The sequence below is a fragment of the Barbus barbus genome (assembly GCF_936440315.1).
Source record: "Barbus barbus genome assembly, chromosome: 2".
In the NCBI taxonomy this organism is placed as follows: Eukaryota; Metazoa; Chordata; class Actinopteri; order Cypriniformes; family Cyprinidae; genus Barbus; species Barbus barbus.
Window position 1 is genome coordinate 17,981,753 of NC_136730.1, and position 20,353 is coordinate 18,002,105.

A 20,353-nucleotide genomic window follows, 5' to 3' on the forward strand; every position below is an offset into this window, starting at 1 on the left:
TGGAAGCCCATTGGGGGATGTTTAAAACGCAGCAAATAAATGTTAAAATGAATGCGTCACTGGTCATTTGCATAAAGTTAAGCTCTGCTCAACTTTGTTTCTTTTCCACGGGTATCTTTTGATTGTGTCAACGAAAAGCACCAACTCTTGTTAAAAATGAATACTATCCTGTCACTTTGCTGCTGTAAACTGCTGTCAGTATGAGCAACCCTTTGGACTGTTAAAAAAAAAAAAAAAAAAAAAAAAAAAACTGTATAGATCAAGTTATTTTTCAAATGAATAATTCATGTTAACAAAAATACAAGCTTTCCATTTCTGCTTTTAAATCTTATGATAAATATGCACCAAATGCTTTCATGGGGAGAGGCTGTACATGTTTATCATTTTTATTCAAACTGAGGTAGGAGTTGAAAGTATTTTCTGTGGTAATCGACATCATGCTACAGAGGCTGCTGAGATGAACTTGTATGAAACCTGCAATAAATCTTTCATGAAGACTCATCAGTTTCTTTCCTACAGACTAAAAAATTAACCTTTCTAAAATCCCTGTAGTGAAATAAAGACAAAAAAAGGATTGTGTCAGATGAAATCTTAGATTAAACGGAGGGGAATTTAGAGTAAAAAGCTGGCAGCTATATTAAAGTTACTACAGTGAGTTAATTTACTACTGAGATATAATGTCATAAAGGTGTCAGACAGTGTCTGTCATCAGAATGGTGCAAATCATATCCTGTGTAAATGTTGACTGGGCATATTACCACACTGCATCAGGTGCAATTATATGGCACCAGTTGTACCATCCAAAAACAGAACGATGCTAAAGACATGCTCACAAACCACAGAAACGGGAAGCTTTCTGTTAGTGGGCTGCTTGCCAGACCCCAAAGATCTAAGCCTGATCAATTTGTCTCCACATTGTTTGGAGCGCTGAATCACCGGGGGTCTCCATCATTCTGTATAGCTCTGTGAAAAGTGTAACCTCAGGTAGAACAATCCAGGGTCATTCCTATAGAAAAAAGACTCAATTTTCACAGAACGCAAGATCTGTGAAGCTCCTTTCCCCTCATAAATGCTCAGACAACGAGTATTAAATCAGAACAAGACACATCCAGTTTTCCAGAATCAACAAGTGAGCAGAAAAGAAAGCTTGGCTGACCTGCCGTGAGCGTGGAAGTCCAGGTGCAGGAACTGGTCCTGGTGAGACAGAGCTCTCTTAGCCCTCTGGTGCTTGCTGTGCAAGACGTCTGTGTCGTAGGACAGGCCTTCGTAATGTCGAATATACTTGCTCAGGGGTTTCCCATATTGACCTACGGAATAAAAGAAGGAATAGAGAGAAAGACAGATGAAACTCAGAGACAGGTTGTGATCTGACTAGCTATTATTGAACACAAGACTTGGCGCAGAAGGTTAACAGGCAAACTGGGGTGACAGAGTGGGTATAAACCTCTGTGACTGTTGGAATTACACTTTGAGCTGCAACATGATGACTCATTATCCGTAAATTACAAGGCTTAGGCCCGTTTCACACATCCTGTGTCTGCAGTGTGCAAGCGAATCAGCATTACAGCAGGGCACCGAGCTTTCAAACCGACAGCGTTTCTGCTGCGTAATACATCTGCGGCTCTATGAGGGCCGTTTTAAACAGATGGGTGACTGGACACATGCCCAGGGCACCATGTCAGGGATGGGCACCATGTAGTGCCAAAAACAAACAAACAAACAAAAAAGAATGTGGATTTCCAGTTCATCACACTGAATTTATCCTTAAAACATCCAGAAATTATAAGACAGTTACGGGGATCCGGCCAAACTTTATATAAAAAAAACCAAAAAAACAAAGGCAAACAACAACTCAATCAGTAGTATTTGGCCAGCAATGTCCCTGTCCAGCAAAAGTGGTTATGAATTTATTGCTGTCTTGGAGCTTCTTTTCCATCTGTAAAGGGTGATCTATTTAAACCCACTGAAATGCTTGAATGCACACAGATCAATGTCAGTGTCTCTATGTTTTAGGTCAAAAAACAAAACATTAAAATAACAGATTAAATTAAGTAACTCATGCACGTTCATATTCCCCGCTGCTGTAAAGTTAGCAGTTTTATTAAATTGCTATGCATTTAGCCCTGTGTGACGTCTGTTTTTATATTGTTTATCAACAGTACAAATTTTTATATTGTTTAGATCATTGAGCCGAGCAGACAGATGAATGTTTATTCATAACCACACTGAAAATAAGTAAATATTGTTAGCTAATGCTAACTGTCTAGCTAACAAGCTTGCTGGTGCCAAGTTGAGGAAATTTTTTGATATAAAGTCCAAATATTTTTATTCAGCCACCTAGATAGATTCCATCTGATGTAAAAAGAAAGGATGTGATGTTCAGAACACAGTAACTACAGTAATTAGTGTGAAGTGATTCGGCCAGGGGTGTTTTTACACCACAGACAAGGTTTGAGAAGAAAAAAAATCATGAAAATATAATTATATTTTTCTTAAAATGTTCTTCCTAACTTCAGGCCTAATTCTCATGTCATATATAACTGTGACGTTCTGCAAAACAAGAAGTTTTAAAACACTTTTTTTCTTACTGGGGAAAATTAGACGGTCAAATGTGTTTTCTCTCAGGTACATCGCAGTGTAAGCTTCACAGTGAACATCACTACATCACTCTTATCAACGTAGTCCATATCAACAACAAATATATATATCTTGACTCCATATAGTGGTCATTTTAGGAAAATTACAGGTATTTTGGGCAGTAGGATTATAAAAATGTGCTATTATAAAGTTAAATTAAAGGTGCCATAGAATGAAAAACTGTCTTTACCCTGGCATATTTAAATAATAACAGTTCTGTACATGGAAATGACATACAGTGAGCCTCAAACACCATAGTTTTCTCCTTCATATGTAAATCTCGTGATTAAAAAAGACCACTGAAAAACAGGCGAATCAGAACATAACACCGACTGTGACGCAACAGTCGCGATCACTACGCCCCCAACATTTGCATAAACCCGCCCATGTTCTAAGCCGGCCGAACCATCAGAAGCTCTGCAGGTATTGTAAATAAACAAGCGCGGACAACAGCGAAAATAACTCAATAAATGTTATGTTCCAGGCCGTGCAGGGGGTGTGAAGTGCAGGGATGGGTTGGTGTCTGTATTCAGAAAGGCACAGAAAGCAAATAACGCGAGCCACTAAAGGGACATGGTTAGCTCCTTGCTAGCGGTAGCCTGTTACAGTTCATAAGATTTCACTCTCAGTAAGGAGAGATGAGGATGATGGCGAATGACTTACAGATCCTGAGCACCACTGACAAGCATCTGATTTTGTGAAATGTGTGGTAAGTACTGTTGCTCCATAATGTAAACATAGTTTGTGTGATCGCGTCTCTTGAAAGTGAACTATAACGCGATCGATGGATCGTTCAAAAGCAGTTTCAATGCCTCGCATATTAATAACGGCTCCCTGATGCCCGCGTTTTATATACAGTATAATTACCCGACGATATAACTGCGAGAGAAAGTATTTAAATATATATTTTCCTCCCTGTGCTTCCTTCTTGCTGATGAGTCGTACTGTGAAACAGCCAATCAGAGCAGAGCTCAACATTGCGCAGCGCTGTGAAACAGCCAATCAGAGCAGAGCTCATTATTATTTATGACCCTGCCAAATAAGCCAATAACAGACCGTTTCATTCTAGGGAGAAATCCTAGGGTTGTAAATGGACATGTAAAATCGTTTCTTGAGATTTTTTGCCCTTACCTAAGCCACATACCTTCTGTGTAGATATCAGAGAACAATTTAAAATGCTGTATCAAATGCATTCTATGGCACCTTTAAGTAGTCTACATAAAATTGCAAAATCTATCTATCAGTACTTTTTTACTTTCACTCGAGTAAAATTTAAAAAGCAGTACTTTGACTTTTACTGGAGTAATATTTTATTATACGTATCTGTACTTTTACTCAAGTACTTGATCTGTGTACTTTGTCCACCACTGGTCATAACATACATTAATAAGAGGAGCAGAGAACAGAGAGAAAAAAAAAAACTATATGGTCATGTTTCATGAGGGCACTTATATTTTCCACTTCTATTGTGGGAAAGTACAGTATTTATGTTTTTTCCCCTCCCATCCTTCCTCAGCCTCAAAAAGCAACTTCCTGGCACAGTAGCATTTATGCTAAGAATAGCCTGACCTTAGCAGGGAGCGTTTACTTAGTCACGACACTATAGTATCTGATGCAACAACAGTTGTACACGCAAATTACCCACAGCGATCCATACATTTCATCTCACGAACAGCTTTTCTAGTCTCTTTCTTCACAAGCCTGAAATCTTGACAGGAAGATGACAGTTATATACTCTGCTTATTTTGGAAAAGGCAATGCAGTCTGACAATGTATAAAAGAATCTATAAGACAATATGACTAGTAAGACACTCCAACCTCTGGCTGATGTATTTTCAGAGGAAGAACTTTGACTCTGGCTTTCCATCAGTCAACACAACCTACAGAGAACCAATCTTTCCTGTTTTGAATCTAAACTATGCCTCCCCAGGGCTCCAACCATGTCTGCTATGACAATAAGCCTCAAGCACCAAAATGGCTTGAATAAAGCGGTTCCTTTCACTCTGAGAACAGAATAACGGCTGTGCAAGAGGGCCAACAGCACTGACGGGTCACGTCTGCAGACGTTCTGAACCGATTTATGCTGTGTACAACAAAAACTGAATGTCACAGGGCCAATACTCCTTCAATCTAGTGTTCAAGAGTTGACTCAGAGCTCTGTAATGCTGTTCTATCGAGAAGCATTTTTTTTTTCTCCTCAAATGTTTCTCAACTGCTTTCAAAAGCTTACCCAGAGCACATTGAGAATACAGCAATTTCACAAAAATGCTTTAACGTTAATTATAATTCCATCTGCCAGAGGCTACTAGTTAAAAGGGTACAGCAAACAAAAATGAAAATCCTGGTATCGAGTACCAAGCCTCATTTGGTTCCAAACCCAGTCAAGCGAGTCTCGGTTTTAAATGGGACCATCCTGCTGAAGAAAGAAAAACAAAAAAATAACAAATTAAGTTTCAATCTGTTCCTTAAATAGAGGTACTGTATGGCTTCAAACACATTTATTGTTTGACGAATTGTCATGGGTGAAAACCAGTCATTTCAACAGGAATCTACACAATCTGAAATTCTGTGTGAGAGTGAAAGATTTCACTGCATTGTACTGCATTGACCAACAGAAAGCTGCTTAGTTTGATGTGAAGCTGTGCTTCATACATAGCTACACTACTGACAATAGACAATGTGGCCACACCTTATGAATAATACAGTGCATGAGTTTATGGGAAAAAAAAAGCTCTTTTGTCTGTTTTAGAGCTTGAGAGTTCATGGCCACTATTGCTTTGATTGTACAGAAAAAAAGAGCACCTTTAACATCCTTCAGAGTTCTCCTTTTGTGTCCCACAAAAGGGTAAGTAAAAGAAGAATGAATTTTAATTTTATGGAGAACTATCCCTTTAACAATGAAATACTACAAAATATTTGACCATCACAGAAGAATAAGACATGCACATTGGCAACACTATTAACACTTCACACTTCGCAATGGCTGAGACATTTTAGAAGCAGAAGAAATGAAATTCCCGCTTGGCATTCTGCCATCCACCAAGTGTCATTTCAAGAGAAAAATCAGTGTCTTTTCTAAGAAACACAACAAATAAGAAGTAAACAGCAGGGCAGCTTTCTCAGCAAACAGGTTCTGTTTATCTTCTAATGAATGAATTTTGACAGAAGTTGGGAAACACCTGACCTGATGGTTTGCGGCTGATGCACAGCTTTAATCATAAAACACTAAATCGCAAGATGACACTTCAGAGTATCAGTGCAGGCTGTTTGTCCACCTGTACAGCAAAATAAAATCCTCCTCTCATCTTGCTGGGGGGGGGGGGGGGGGGGGGGAAGAGAGAGAAAGAAATCAGGAGCAATACTGCCTCAGAGGAGCAGAACGCTCCAACACTCATTCCAATTCCACACACATTAGTGCTTCCACCTCCCCAACTCTCCTATCTACCTCACTTTCAAGGCAAACACTTTTTTCCCCTCGTTCCTCTCTTTTTAGTCCTTTACATTCAGTGCACTGTACAGACTGAAAAAGGGTTCAATGAACTGCTTGATTACATGACTTCATGCCAGCAGTTACCTTCACGGTTTAGTAGGTTGGCAAAGTTATCAGTCCTGTCTGGAGCACTAAATATGGTTAAGGTTAGACAGTTCACTTATGAAGATATATTAGATATTCTAGTGACTTCCTGACATTTTTTGGACTCACAATCGAATTTTGGGAGTAAATTTTATAGATAGATGTTATATGAACTAGTCAGTGCATACTTAGCTACTGTTACACAAGAATCTCACTATATCAGAACACTGACAACCATTCAAACATCAGTACCAAAATTATTTTAAAACTCTATGAAGTCACTTAACAGAACTGACCTTCACACAGCTGCTTTTCTTAACACAATCTAATCACGACTTTGTGATTGGCTCAAGTACTTTAACAGCAGAGTTTTTCAAAGCATCCTAACCTCAAAAAGATGTGAAGTGCAGCATTTGTTTGCAGACAGATGACATCCACAAATCCTAAAAGAGACCCTTAGTTGTTTGAGCTGCTGTCAGTCTATAATGCCTTAAAATAGTGTCTATGTATGTAGGCATCTCACAGACTTTAGAAGATAATACGTTGAGTGCACAAGGCAATAAGAAAAAGAACAATACTATGTCAAATTATTTAAATGTACAGCTTGTTTCAAGGTTGGCTTGAATGACATCGGTTCACATGTCTAAGGACACTTATATCTATGGACTAATGGACAACTGTCTCGTTTTGGCCTTGTTTCCATGGCAACTTGACACTTTGCTTTTTAAAAAAAGTAATTTGCCGTTCATCTTTAGCCCTGTTACCTGGAACTAGAGTCAGCCAGTGAACCATTGCTGAGAAGCATAAAGGTGTAATGACAGGGAAGTGATGTTTTATCAGAAGCAAATGGGACAATTTTGCTCTATTAGCTAAGGCAGAGGGGTGAGTCGGTCCACTACAGATCAGCATTTTCCGCTCCACTATTCAGTGGTAGAGCTGAATCTACAGCACCACATCAAAAGAAAGAGTATTTTACACTAGTTAAAATGAGTTAATGAATACTAGTACTATTATGTATTTCTCTTCCAGTGTCTTCGTAGATGAACACAACAAAATAAACAACCAGTCAGTAATTATACTAATTTTAATCTTCATTTGTATGACAGACTCTGTATATCAGGAGGAGGATGTGACAAGGGAACTGGGTAAAGCATTAAAGGAACACTCAGCACAGTTGAGTTTTACCATTTTTGAATCCATTCAGCCGATCTCCATGTCTGGCATCATCATGCACTAAGACCGACGGAAAATGAAAAGTTGCGATTTTCTAGACCGATATGGCTATGGCCTGAAAGTAGTCCCAGCTAGGTAACTAGTTATGATATAGCTGGGGACTACTTTCAGGTGCTGCGTAATATCATTGCGCCTGGTGCACCCATGGTACGGCAGCAAAGTTCCTTGATTATTACGCCGGAATGAGAATATAGTTCCTAGCCATATCGGTCTAGAAAATCGCAACTTTTTTCCGTATGTCTTTGTACACGTTGTAACTACAGAAGAGTCAAGTTATAAATAGGAAAATTATCGAAACTCTTTAGTCATTTTTGAGCGAGATGCTAATGGTCTAATCCGATTCAATGATCTATGCTAAGCTAAGCTAAAAGTGCTACCTCCAGACACATAGATCGGCTGAATGGATTCAAAAATGGTAAAACTCAACTGTTTAACTATTGGGGAGTTATAAAATGAGTCTATTTCCAAAAAATGTGGAGTGTTCCTTTAAGTATGACAAAAAGCATTAAGTATGACATACTGACAAAAAATGTATAGTACTGTAATGCACTGAATGCACTGTAAGTCGCTTTGGATAAAAGTGTCTGCTAAATGTAAATGTAAATGAAGTTTAGGTTGACAATGCAAAGTCTTCATTTAGATCACATCCACTGCAGTGGACAAATACGAGTTGTAGGTCTGTCCAGAATAGGCCTGTACAGAGACGTATTTATAGATGACAATATATATAGTTCAGGGTAAAGGAGAAACTCAGAGGCTTTTCAGAATGCATAGACTCATAGAGAAAGGCATGATTGTGAAAGGAGGGTGGACACTGAGCTCTTTTGTACAGGCACAAACAATAGCTGCCTCATTTCTGCCTAAATTACCCCACATGAGGACAAAAGCTTCGGACTCCCACACAAAGATAACCGCAGAGCTGTCAGAAGTAACACACGACACCACTGGATGAGAAGATTGGAGGGCCTGAACACTACTGATGATGGAAAAGTTTAGTTGTTGAAAATAAGTGAATGGTAAACAAAGTTATTTACATGTTTTTATATTCTACATCCACAGTACTTGCAACAGCCTGTGATTACACATCTTTTATTGCAGCCACCTTCGCATCACATCTATAATCAGCTGAACTCGGTTTTGTTAAACTGAGCTGCTCTCATTTGACATCCAGATGGGAAATGCTCAAAACTTCAGTTTGTTGTTCGACAAATAAGCAAAATTTATTTTCAATGGTTGCTGCCGCCATAATAGACTGAAAAAATTGGTGTAGAAACAATTTTCAGTCAGAAATTGCAAGTAAATTTCACAACTAATTACAAAGAAATGGAGAATAACACATTGAATAAAGGAGAAATTTCAAAGCAGAAGATCTGAAATAGTATTTTCTTGTAAAATGTAGTATAATCTTTGAAAAATCCATCAGGGAGTATTCAATTAACTTATGGTACTTTTCCACTGCGTGGTACGACTCTGCTCGGGGCGGTTCGGAACGGCACGGCATTGCTCAGTTCGGCTCAGTTTGCGTTTCCACTGCAATTTAGTACTGCTTTAGGCCGTGTTCACACTTGGCGTCTTTTTTGACTAGAAAAAGTTGACAAGAGCGTTTTTTTAAGCAACAGCTGTAACAGTAGCCTGGCGCTGTGTACTGCAGAAATGTCAAGAAAGAGTAAAAAGTTGGCTCTTGCTTTGGCTTTTGAAGTTAACGGGAAAGAAAATGTCGATTCACAACGACGTTTGTGGGTGCACGACATTATACGGGGAAGGAACCAATATTATGATAGCGTTTTGTGCTCATATCACAGCTCCTTGTGCTCCGAAACTAGTACGAGCAGTCTATCTACCGGCACCTTCTCCATTTTTCTTCTTGTTGTTATGGAAACGACAGATCTCGCTACTCGCTTGTCATTGGTCAGCTGTCAAAAAGGCGCTTGACGTAGGGCGTTTTTTTCAGAAAAGTTGAAATTTTCTCAACTCGAAAAAACGCTCTGAGCTGCAGAAAAAGACGCCGGCGGTGGCGTTTTAAAAAGCGCTCAGGACTTTTTTGAAAACACGGTTTACTCCATAGGATTATAATGTAAAACAGACGCCGGCAGCTTCGAAAAAGACGCCAAGTGTGAACACGGCCTTAGAGTGGGCGGGATTATTCGCGTCATTATAGTTGCTCTGCCTCTACTGCCATGACTCCTGAAAAAACGTTTTCATTCTGCATCGCTCCATCATGCTCTCGCTGGATCCGCTCCTTGGCTATCAACGAGAGGACAGTCTGTGCTTCCTCAACAGACAACAAAACAGCCAATTTTTGGTTGTTAAAAGAAAGGTGCGCTCATTCAAAACAGTTGCGTTTGATCCTTCGCTGACTGTGCTGATTTAAATCTAGTGGGTCTGTTGTGTCTCGTGCTGCAAGTTCAATGACGCAGGCAGTGATGATTTTCAGCAGAGTTTACACGTCACGTTTTGGTAATGGTACGGTTCGCTTGGAACCTCGGCCGAGGTGGTACTAAGAAAAGTACCAGGTATTGTACCCAGTGGAAAAGCCCCCAAAAGTGAGCCACACTGAAGCATACCGTGCCGTACCATGCAGTGGAAAAGCACCATTAGATTCAGCCTTGGACTTCATTGTGAGGTCTTCAAATCAGCATAGCACACATCGTTCAACAATTTAGGCTTGATAAGAAGAAATACAATTTTGCAACAATTTATATTTTTTTTACTGCCACTTCTGATCAATTGCATGTGCCCTTGCTAAATAAAGAGTAGGCTATTTATTTCTTTAAAAAACAACAAATTAATCACTTTGATTGTTACAAAGAAAGTCTTGCCACCCACTTATGGAACCAGTTTGAGGCAACAGAGATGTCCATGTTCAAGTTCTAATTTTATGAACATTCATCAAAACAAAATGTAAATCATGAACCTGTCTGTTCATATCACTACTCAAGTATCTCAACAGAAAAAAAATAAATAAACACATCACAGCCAGTCTCCTCTCCACTGTTTGCACCTATAAAAAGGTCACTAAGAGCTTTGAGTTTTCAGTTCAGAACACAATGATGCACAACAACTATTTCTCAGCTCAGCCAACACAATAATACAAGAATAGTGAATTTAGAACATTATCAGGTTGTGTGAATTTCATAATGCCACCAACACTACTGACTGAACAAATTTAATCGAGGACAAGATGAATGCAGGGTGAAACATTGCACTGAAAATCACAATCGGTATATCACTAAAATCTTTGTATATCCCTAAACACTGAAGCGTGAAGTTGAACTGGGTGGTACACAGTCAGAAAATTACAGGAAGTGGAAACAGCTTGGCTCATGATTTATTATGCTATGGCAGGGTTCAAAGAGCATGTGTGATGGGCCTGTGACCTTTACACTCGCGTTCCTTCAGCCTACGCCATAGAGATTACAGACAGGGCTCTGTGGAGAAACCACACTTATGAAAAATGACAAATGCAATCTCAGACTTACAGTTAAGATTTTCAAAGGGTATGAAGAGACAAGACAGAAAGGGATTCAAAGCACAAAAAGAATTACAGAGCTTCTGGTATTGGATTGTCTAGCTCACGTAGCATTTTAATACCATCCTACAAAACCCTCTCTAAAAATGAAACGTTATATCAAAATGTTCTTCATAAAGACCAACAATGTATTTTGCCCAGTGCATCATAGCAATAAAGTTTGATTCAAACCCATGGGTGAACTATTTTATTATTATTAACCTTTATTTAACCAGGAAGTCTCATTGAGATTTAAAATCTCTTTTACAAGAGAGACTTGGCCAAGGTAGCAGCCATACAGTAAGACAATTATAAAATACAACAAGTACACATTACAACAATATTTAAACATATCCTCTCCACAAAAACAATCACAAGCTTCAAATACCACTCCCTTTATGATGCCTTTAAATTCACCAAAAGACACAAATTTATCTAGTTTTAGATCTTTTTGCAAATTATTCCATGCCCAGGGTGCCCAATATGAAAATGCAGTTTTCCCCAGTTCTGTACAAACTCGAGGTATGTTAAAAAGCAAACACTTGGAAGAGCGTAGCTGGTAATTGCCAGAACAAAGACAAAGGAGAGTACAGAGGTAAGCTGGAAGTTTACCTAACATTGCTTTATAGATCAAAATGTACCAGTGCTGTTTTCTATGTATAGCTAATGATGTCCAACCCACCAGCTCATATAGAATGCAATGATGAGTACGGGATATTGCATTTGTAATAAAACGTAGTGAAGCATGGTATAACGAATCAAGGCTTGTTAAGACAGAAGAGGCCACATGCATGTGTAATATATCACCATAATCAAGCACAGTTAGGAAAGTAGCTTCTACAAGTTTCTTTTTGGCATCAAAAGTAAAATTAGATTTATTTCTAAAATTAAAGCCAAGGTTCAGTTTGAGCTTCCTGGTCAGACATGGTAGAAGATTTTGAACAAATCAGTTTTTGTCTTGAACCCAAGCTGTGGGTAGTTGTTGGTGGGTGTTTAATAGCAGAGTTATATATCTGGACTACACTTGCATGTTTAAGATGAGCTGGACTGAGCCACTGAGCCATCCTCTCGGGACCAAAGAAAAAAAACAAAAACTACACAAATCAAATAAGGGGCAAAAGAAAGACAAAAGAGGGTGTTGATTATATGACAAACTGCTCTGGCCTTCCTTTGACAGATAAAAACAATTTAATATAACTACACACACCACTCCATATCTTTAAAAAAAGCATTTGACCAACTGAATGATGCTACAAGTTAATTAACGCTGGCATTGGGAAAGTTTCATTTTGCAGAAGATGGCGCTGTCATATATTTTGGGTGTAACACCAGATGTCAAAACCTTCTCTAGCTGGTAATACCTCTTGGAATCACTTTAACAAGTAAATAAATTTAAATTTCAAACAATTCTGACATCATTTGTGCTGACTGTGGGGATTTGGGGAGCTGAAGAGAGAAACCAGATAGGGACACCCTGCAGCCTGAGAGGAAATGATACTAAATAGAAAAAAAGTTATCATTTCTTGTGGGAGTGTCACTTTGGGTTGTTATCTCAAAAAGCAAACAGTCACAAACACAGAATTGACTTTCTGTGAAAACATGAGTTAAGTTGACCGAATATGAGGTGATGTTCAGCCTGTGCATGTGTTTTTGCTCATCTTCAGCCAAAATAGAGGGCAGAACACAGCGCATCGCTGCTTCGAGTCATAATTTGGAGGTAGTATAAATCAGTTTTAGGGGTGATGTGAATTCACTGCATGGTAACTACTTTCCTCACCATGACATTCACCTTCAAGCCATGACAAAAATAACCAAAAACAACACCATGTTGGATAAAACAATAAAAAAAAAAAAAAAAAAATTATAAATCCTCTAATAACAAAGCAACCCTACAACAAAAAATATAGTGCTAATAGCACTGGTCTGAGAGAGGAGATTATCAGTCAACACTGCTTTCAGTTATTTTTTATTCATATCTAGCCTTTGGTAAAAATAGCACCAAAGTTAAACATAAATAAATGTGAAAATGCACAGATGTAGCTTGCTCATTTTGCAGAAGTATGAGCAAGACAACTTTAGGGCCCCAGAGAAAGGAATACACTACAAACGTACTATATTTAAAAAAAAAAAACATTACTTAAACCTAATCTGAAAACAATACACATCTGGATTTGCTCTGTCAGACACTAACTGATACTTTTTCTTTCATTTCCATGTTCCATTCAAAAGCTTATACTTATTACACGAAAGCCCATTGTTGTCTGTGACTAGCATTGGCGAGGATTCCGTTTCCTCTGTAAATCGGTGTTCTATCCATTGCTCTGGTGAAGTCTCAACAATATATATTTTTTTGTCTATCGGATATTTTGCCAAAAAAAAAAAAAAAAACTCTTACACTTACAGTGAAACTGCATCTGTCATAAGCACATTAAGATGTTGCACCTAATTTTTGTTTTGATGGTTAAATGTGAGAAATTTTTCACATATGTGCTTCCAAACATAGTTCCAGAGAACAATAAAAAGAATTTAGGTAACTTACATAAAAATCAGAGTTAGAAATTACAATTTGAGTTTTTCTGAGTTAGAAAGGCAATTTCCACTGGTGACTGTTGTTAATGCTAGACCATGGGCACATCGTACAAGAAGGTGTCTTTGTGGGAGGATCCATCTAGTAAATTGAAGAAGCTGCTAACCACATGAAAGCAACCAGAATCACATAATATTGCAATCTGGCTTACAAAAGTATTTGCATTTGTGCATAGTTGACTTGATTTTAAACTGGCTTGATGCATGGGGGAGTATTCAAGTTGCTCAATAACAAGCAATTTCATCACTGGGTGGTATAATCTCCATCAACTTCCCACAGTATACACAGACACCATTAATCTACACCAGACAATACTACGTATGGACACGGACCATATCTGTTACCTTCTGTCTTTATCCACTATGAAAGAAACTCCAAAGGCTGATGGAAAACAGCTCACTGATGTTGATGATGTTGCAGGCACAAAACAACATGTTTGAGCTGATATTCGAGCCAAAAGGGATGTCAGCAAAGCTCTTTATGTTTTCACAGCTGGCTAACAAAAGCAACAAAGAGCCACCTCAAAATGGATACTAAACATAAAAAGGAGTAATGTGGCCCACATATTGAGAAATTAATTAAACGTGTTTATGATTCATCTAAGGGCGTGTTCACATTTGGTAGGTTTGATTCAATTAAAATGAACTCTGATTCAGTGTGGTTCTGTTATAGTGTGAACTGCCATTAGCTGGTAAAAACTGCCATACCACCATATGTACACATACAAAATATACACCATAAAAGACGTCCAATCAGACTGTGACTGTGCCCTTATGCCTTTGGTATCTAAAGGTTCAGTGTTAAAAATGACTGTGTGAATGCTAAGCCGACCAGGACTAAAAGTATCTCTTTTTTTCCCATTTGGAACCAAAAGAGAAACAAACTATAAGTGTAAAACAGCTAGAAAATCAACTTTAATAAATCTTTCCTTGTTTTTCCCTCTAAGCATGAATAAAAAAGTAAATAAAAATAAATATTTCATGGGAGCTTAAATATTTGTGCAAATAAAAAAAGGGCAAAAAAGATTGAGAATGTGAGACTCTAGGCAATCAGTGACATCAAGGGGGAAAATTATGACAGACAGTGTATGTCTTTAGCTCAGGGCAACAAGGACTAAATGAGCACCAAATACTCTGGAAAACATAAAATCCCATAGCAACAAACTCAGCTGAGCTAAAACAGGTCCCTTAACCAAGCTGAACAGTCAAGAACGCTTACTAATAAAGGAATGCACAAAATTTCCTTCCTGATTTTGATAAATCAGGTCATTGCCCAATGGACTTCAGTAAATATGAAAATACTAATGCAAACAAACAGATAAAATTAAAAATCTTCTTCAGAATTAGCTATTCTGAAGAAGAAGCCCAAGAAAGCTTGGTTGTGAAGAAGTAGCAGAAATTTACGAGGAAAGAAAGGAAGACCGAGAGTGATAAAGACAGATAAATCTCAAAGCACTAAGTTACTCCAATGTCATAACTTCCTGTCTGACAGCAAGAAAGGCACAGTATGTTTACCACTTCAGAAGAGAACTTAACTTCACCTTATCGAAAGTGTACAACAATCTACGATGAAATTAATTTCTTGAAGTGTCTGCAGCTGCTCTGTGACCACACAAAGCCATGCTTATCCAGCTATCTAAAGGGAGACTTGCAACAGACTTCTATTGTTAGCAAACAATGTTAATTATAGTTACTACAGACTAAGCCTGACCCAAACTACAACAGTATAGATTAATACGTTCTAGGAACTTTTTATTTCAAATTTTTGATACATTTTATTCAGTAATTTATGAAAACCTGTGCAAACTCTCAAGTAAAAAAAAAAGTGACCTAGACTAGCAACGACACTCTTGTGTGGAAAAAACAGGAAAGGTGTGTAACGTTATCGTCTTTCATTTCGCCCTCATGTTTTTTTCCCCCCCGAACACCAACTCTCACAATCATCGCGCACTCCTGAAATAAAACTATAATAGCTATAAACAGGACAGAAACCTATCATTTCAATATCGGTCTCCACTCCTGATTACTTCACTCGTGAAGTTAGCTAGCCGGGCTGTCTTTGACAGCTAGCTAGGACACTTATTGTCATTCTCCTGAAATATCCCACTCAAAGTCGTTATGAAAACTCACTGTCATGAGACACCACACTGTCTATTAATAATGCTGTTATGTGAATAAACCTCAATTTCCACGTGCTTAACTGTAAAAGTTGCGTATTTTAGTGTTTAGTTTCACTTCCGCACTCATTCTCTCTGTTCACCCCTCCCATACTAGCTCACTTCAGCTAAAGCACAATCCGATTAACCGTCACTTTTTCCAGAAATAAAGCAAAACCCACTTACCTTTGGTGTCGCTTAAGCAGTATAAAAGCATCAAGAGTTTGAACAAAACCATATCGAGTAAATTCATCGCTCGCACATTGACTCCGAGGCTGGTTTGGCTGTTAGTTTTGCAGGTCTTAAAGGCGCAGTCGCCCTCGTTGTGTGTGTGTGTGTGTGTGTGTGTGTGTGTGTGTGTGTGTGACGGCTGCTGCTGTACCGCTTGTCTCCAACGGCCTGACGTCAGGCGCAGGCAGAGCGAAAAGCCACGCCCACTCTCTCTCTCACAACCACAGTACTGAAAAGATTAAGTTGATTGAGATCCTTTCTCATACCAAGTATTTAATAATCATTTTAGTTTGTATGTCAGTCAATCAATACAAATTGCCATTCTAATTTATCTATGGATCTTGCCATTTAAGACAGTAGTGGTAGATTTCTTTCCTTGCCTTACACTGAATTTGAAAACCAATAATAATAATAAAAACAAAAACCCTGCAATTTGTATTTTATTCAATCACTGCTAAATGAAAGTCCCCTCGACTATCTCAGTGCAGACATTGCACATTGTTTGTGTGTATAGTTAATTGTAAATAGACTGACCCAGTCCCTAACCATAACAGAAACGTTTTTGCACTTTCAGAATAAAAATTGAGGTTTTGTCACATATAACTGACTTTTAAGGACAAATGTGTACAGTTAAACGGAGCACGTTCATGTTATATACAATATCTAAGAAAGATTAACAATATCTAAGTCAATGTTGCCATCGTGCGGTGGATAGAAACATTACTATGGGTTTTTTGCGGGACACACTGCGTGATGTTTATGAAAGACATGTTTTATGTTACACACGTGATCACGATAGCGAGGAGAAATCATAAATGCACGAAAGATTACATAAATCTGTCACGTGTATAAACTGCGTTATCATGAACGAACAAAATCTAATTATTTTATTTTATTTTTAAGTTTTTGACACAATATACAAAATAACGGATACGAGCAAAATGATAATAACGATTTAAATTAAAAAAAATTAAAGAACAAAAATACATAAGCAAAGCATATCCTTATAATTTAAGCTTCAAACGAAGTTACAGAGAGATACATGATGCAGACCTGAAGGGCTGCCTGCCACACAGTTTAAAAAGACGATGCAAGCAGGGCTCCAAAGAACACATATAAAAATAAAATTTTCTTTTGAAACCTTGGATTTTGCAGTAATACAAAAACAAGTACACTAACTCATGACCAATATAATATTTATTATGCTGTTATTGGGTAAATGCTTGTGTGACTTTCAGAGGTCGTTAAAATGTCTTACTTTTCCATCTCCATTCTGCTAATATTTCACTCACCCCCATGTCGTGCCAAACCCGTTTGACTTTTTAGGTGAAATACCAAAAAGATGTGACAGGCTCATGCTCCATTCACTTTCTGTAACGTTGACTGCCTGACATCTCTTTTGTGCTTCACGTAAGAAAAAGTCAGGCAGGTTTGGAGCAAAAAAAAAATCGGTGAGTAAACGATGACATAATTCTCACGTTTGGGTGAACTATCCCTTTAAGCTGCTAGTAAAATGACACACACAGGTAGCGGTTGAGTAAAACACCGACTCACGCGGTAAATAAGTGACGTCAGAGGTGGAGATGTCATGGCGTCGTCGGAGCTGAGACTGGAGCTTGCCATCTAATTAAAGGTTGTCGTCGATGCGTTCAGCGAAATGGAGAAGAATGCAAACCCTCATCGAGATGCGGGAGGAAGTGTCCTGTGCACCGCTATCCCCGCAGAACCCGCGGATATCAAAACAGTGGGCGGAATGAAAGATGTCTGCGAGAAGAGAGAGACTTTGAGTACTTGTGCAAGTGCTAGCGGTGCTAATGCTACACCCTGCACACAGACATCAGATGCTGCTGAGACTGTGAGCAAGAGCGTTTTACCAGAGACACTGTCTGCAACGGATCAGCTGAGCAACGGAATGGGATACGAACCTGCTGGGAATAAGGAGGGTGGCACCTTAAAGTTAGTAAACAACCTCGCGGGAGAGCAGCCCGGCATCAGTAACGTGCAAGCGGACGGTTTGGATGGAGGGACGCAAGAAGCGACGAAGCTGGCCAAGTCTGTTTGTTTGAGCTCGGACAAAGCAAAGCCCGCGAGCTCGAATTCAAACGATCACACCCTTTCCGAGGGTCCTCCGAGTGGGAGTGAGCCCAGCATCGCAGGGGAGTCCCGCAGCTTTGATTCACTGGAGTCCTTCTCCAACCTCAACTCCTGCCCGAGTTCAGACCTCAACAGCGAGGGACTGGAGGACAAGGGACTGACTTTGGCAATTCAGAGTGAATACGAGGGAACCAAAATCCCCTGTCCTAAGGACAGAGTGGCCGGTCAGTCGTTGTACCACATCAAGTGGATCAAGTGGAAGGAGGAGAACACGCCTATCATCACACAGAACGAGAACGGGCCGTGTCCGCTGCTGGCTATTATGAATGTCCTGCTATTGTCGTGGAAGGTAAATAAGATGAGAGTCTGCTCTTTTGACAGCTCACAGTACCTCCCAAGTCATAGATGTGCAAATGCACAAAAAAATATTATTGTATTGCATAGCATTCCTGTAGCTCAAATAGTAGAGCATGGCGCTAGCAACGCCAAGGTCATGGGTTCGATTCCCAGGGAAAGCAAGAGCTAATAAAAATGTAAAAAAAAACTGTAACTTGAATGCAATGTAAGTCGCTTTGGATACAAGCCTCTGCTAAATGCATAAATGTAAATGTATTGTGTGTCTACTCAGTAGGTCACGAGACATCGGTTAAATAAAGTCGCATTAAGACGTTGATCGTTTGTAAAAAAGTTTTACAGAAAGACATGAACAGTACTTTTGAGACAGCATATTTGATCAATACGAGGTACACCCACAGGAGGTGTTGTGTTCTATGAAGTGCGGGTCGCCCCCCCATGAGTGCTGCCATGTTGACATCATGCCTGACAAAGTTACTAATAATAGAAATTATTATAATTTATTTACTTTATGTAGTGATGATGGTATGGGACAGTATCCTTGCGGTCACCCCAGTCAACAGAAGTCCAACTTCTGCTGATTTAAAAAAATGTCTAAACATGCAGCATGAGTGATGAAACAATTTGCAACTTTTAGTAAAGAAACTTCATGCACGCATTTTTTATGATTTCTCGAGATTCACACAAGTATGGTCCATAATTGGCTTAACAAACTGTAAAAATATGAAGGTATAAAATGTGATTATGACTGAAACACTTTTTCCCTTTTATTTGACAATGTTTTGTAATAGTATTTTGGCAGTGAAAACTAGCAAGTTGATTGGGATTGATTTGAAATTCTTTTTTTATTTTGTCTTCACCTTCAGATTTCTCTCTCTTTCTCCATATTTTGAAATAACATCCCCTTTGCTGTTTATTTGTAGAGCCATACCAGTATTTTGGTTTGGTTCGAAACAGCTATTTTACAGACACACCAATAACTTCTGGCTTTCAGCCCTGGACTCATTTGCATTATAAAGATGACATTTAATTATTGGCTTTGACAGCGAGTTGGCAGGCACACGAGGAGCTATTTCAGTGCTCAGTCTTTCATCTTGAAAAAAGAGGCACTATGTTGTTCAGCTGTGACTGCTTTAAAAGCCACTGACATTTTCTGGAGATGATAGCCACGTTCAGGCTGTTTTTAAGATGTTTTTTTTTTTTTTTTTGATAAAAATCTCTTCCCATAGTGTATTTATGATGATACAACAGCCTATTTAAACACCATAACCCTTATGTGTGCATATTACATAACATCATTGTTGAAGGAAACTTGGTCTCATATATGGCCATAGGTAATTTTGCCATTTAAACTGTTTTTAAAATTATTTTTCTCTGGTTCTGGCACAGGTCAAGCTGCCACCAATGATGGAGATAATTACAGCAGAGCAGCTGATGGAATATCTGGGTGAGAGTTTTATTTGCACTATAAATGTGGATTCTTTACATGGCTTTATTTATTTAACATAGTATCTATCCAGTGGAGGGCTCTGTAGAAATCAGAGTAGATGTTTCAGGTTTTATTTAATTTGAAGAGCTAATAAAGAAAGATGTAGAGATGCAAAGAAAGCACGGTGGGCTTGCTGACAGCACCATAATGGGAAAACTACGCTTGAGTGTTTCTGGCCACTTCTGCCCTCAGCTTCATGTCACTAATTGCTAGTTCGTTCCCAAAAAGAAATCCAGCATAAGGCATCAAATTACAGTAAGAACCATACAAAAGCTAGTCATGTCATCCTAATTAAAGGATTGTGTAGTGTAATTTCAACATACTCTTTCTGGTTAGACATTTTTTTGCATGTACCTCTACATGAAAATCTGAGCTTCTTTATGGCTTCAGAAAGTGTTTGAGAAGAAGTCACCCTGTAAATGTAGTTAGACTCGTGTGAGTTTGATAAACAGCCTGATAAACATTGGAGAACCTGAAAATGTGATATGTCT

At 38.7% G+C, this 20,353-nt stretch overlaps 2 protein-coding genes across 4 annotated transcripts in view; one reads left to right on the forward strand and one right to left on the reverse strand.

Moving 5' to 3' along the window:
* The window catches only part of LOC306887072 (disintegrin and metalloproteinase domain-containing protein 10-like), a 58,971-nt gene extending 42,870 nt beyond the window's left edge, over positions 1–16,101 (reverse strand). Inside the window, exons 1-2 of the mRNA XM_079444554.1 lie at positions 15,881–16,101; positions 1,157–1,307 (exon numbers count right to left, since the gene is read on the reverse strand). Coding sequence (XP_079300680.1) covers positions 1,157–1,307; positions 15,881–15,947 — 218 coding nt within the window. The 5' untranslated portion in view covers positions 15,948–16,101. The remainder of the gene's footprint in view (positions 1–1,156; positions 1,308–15,880) is intronic.
* A 1,388-nt stretch (positions 16,102–17,489) lies between these two features.
* The window catches only part of LOC306887082 (ubiquitin carboxyl-terminal hydrolase MINDY-2-like), a 30,413-nt gene continuing 27,549 nt past the window's right edge, over positions 17,490–20,353 (forward strand). For 2 of the 3 annotated variants that reach the window (XM_079444564.1, XM_079444565.1), the window contains exons 1-2: positions 17,493–18,368; positions 19,763–19,820. In XM_079444564.1, the coding sequence (XP_079300690.1) occupies positions 17,583–18,368; positions 19,763–19,820 (844 nt within the window). In that variant the 5' untranslated portion in view covers positions 17,493–17,582. Of the gene's footprint in view, positions 18,369–19,762; positions 19,821–20,353 lie in introns of all 3 variants that reach the window. The other variant, XM_079444566.1, reaches the window with a different exon arrangement.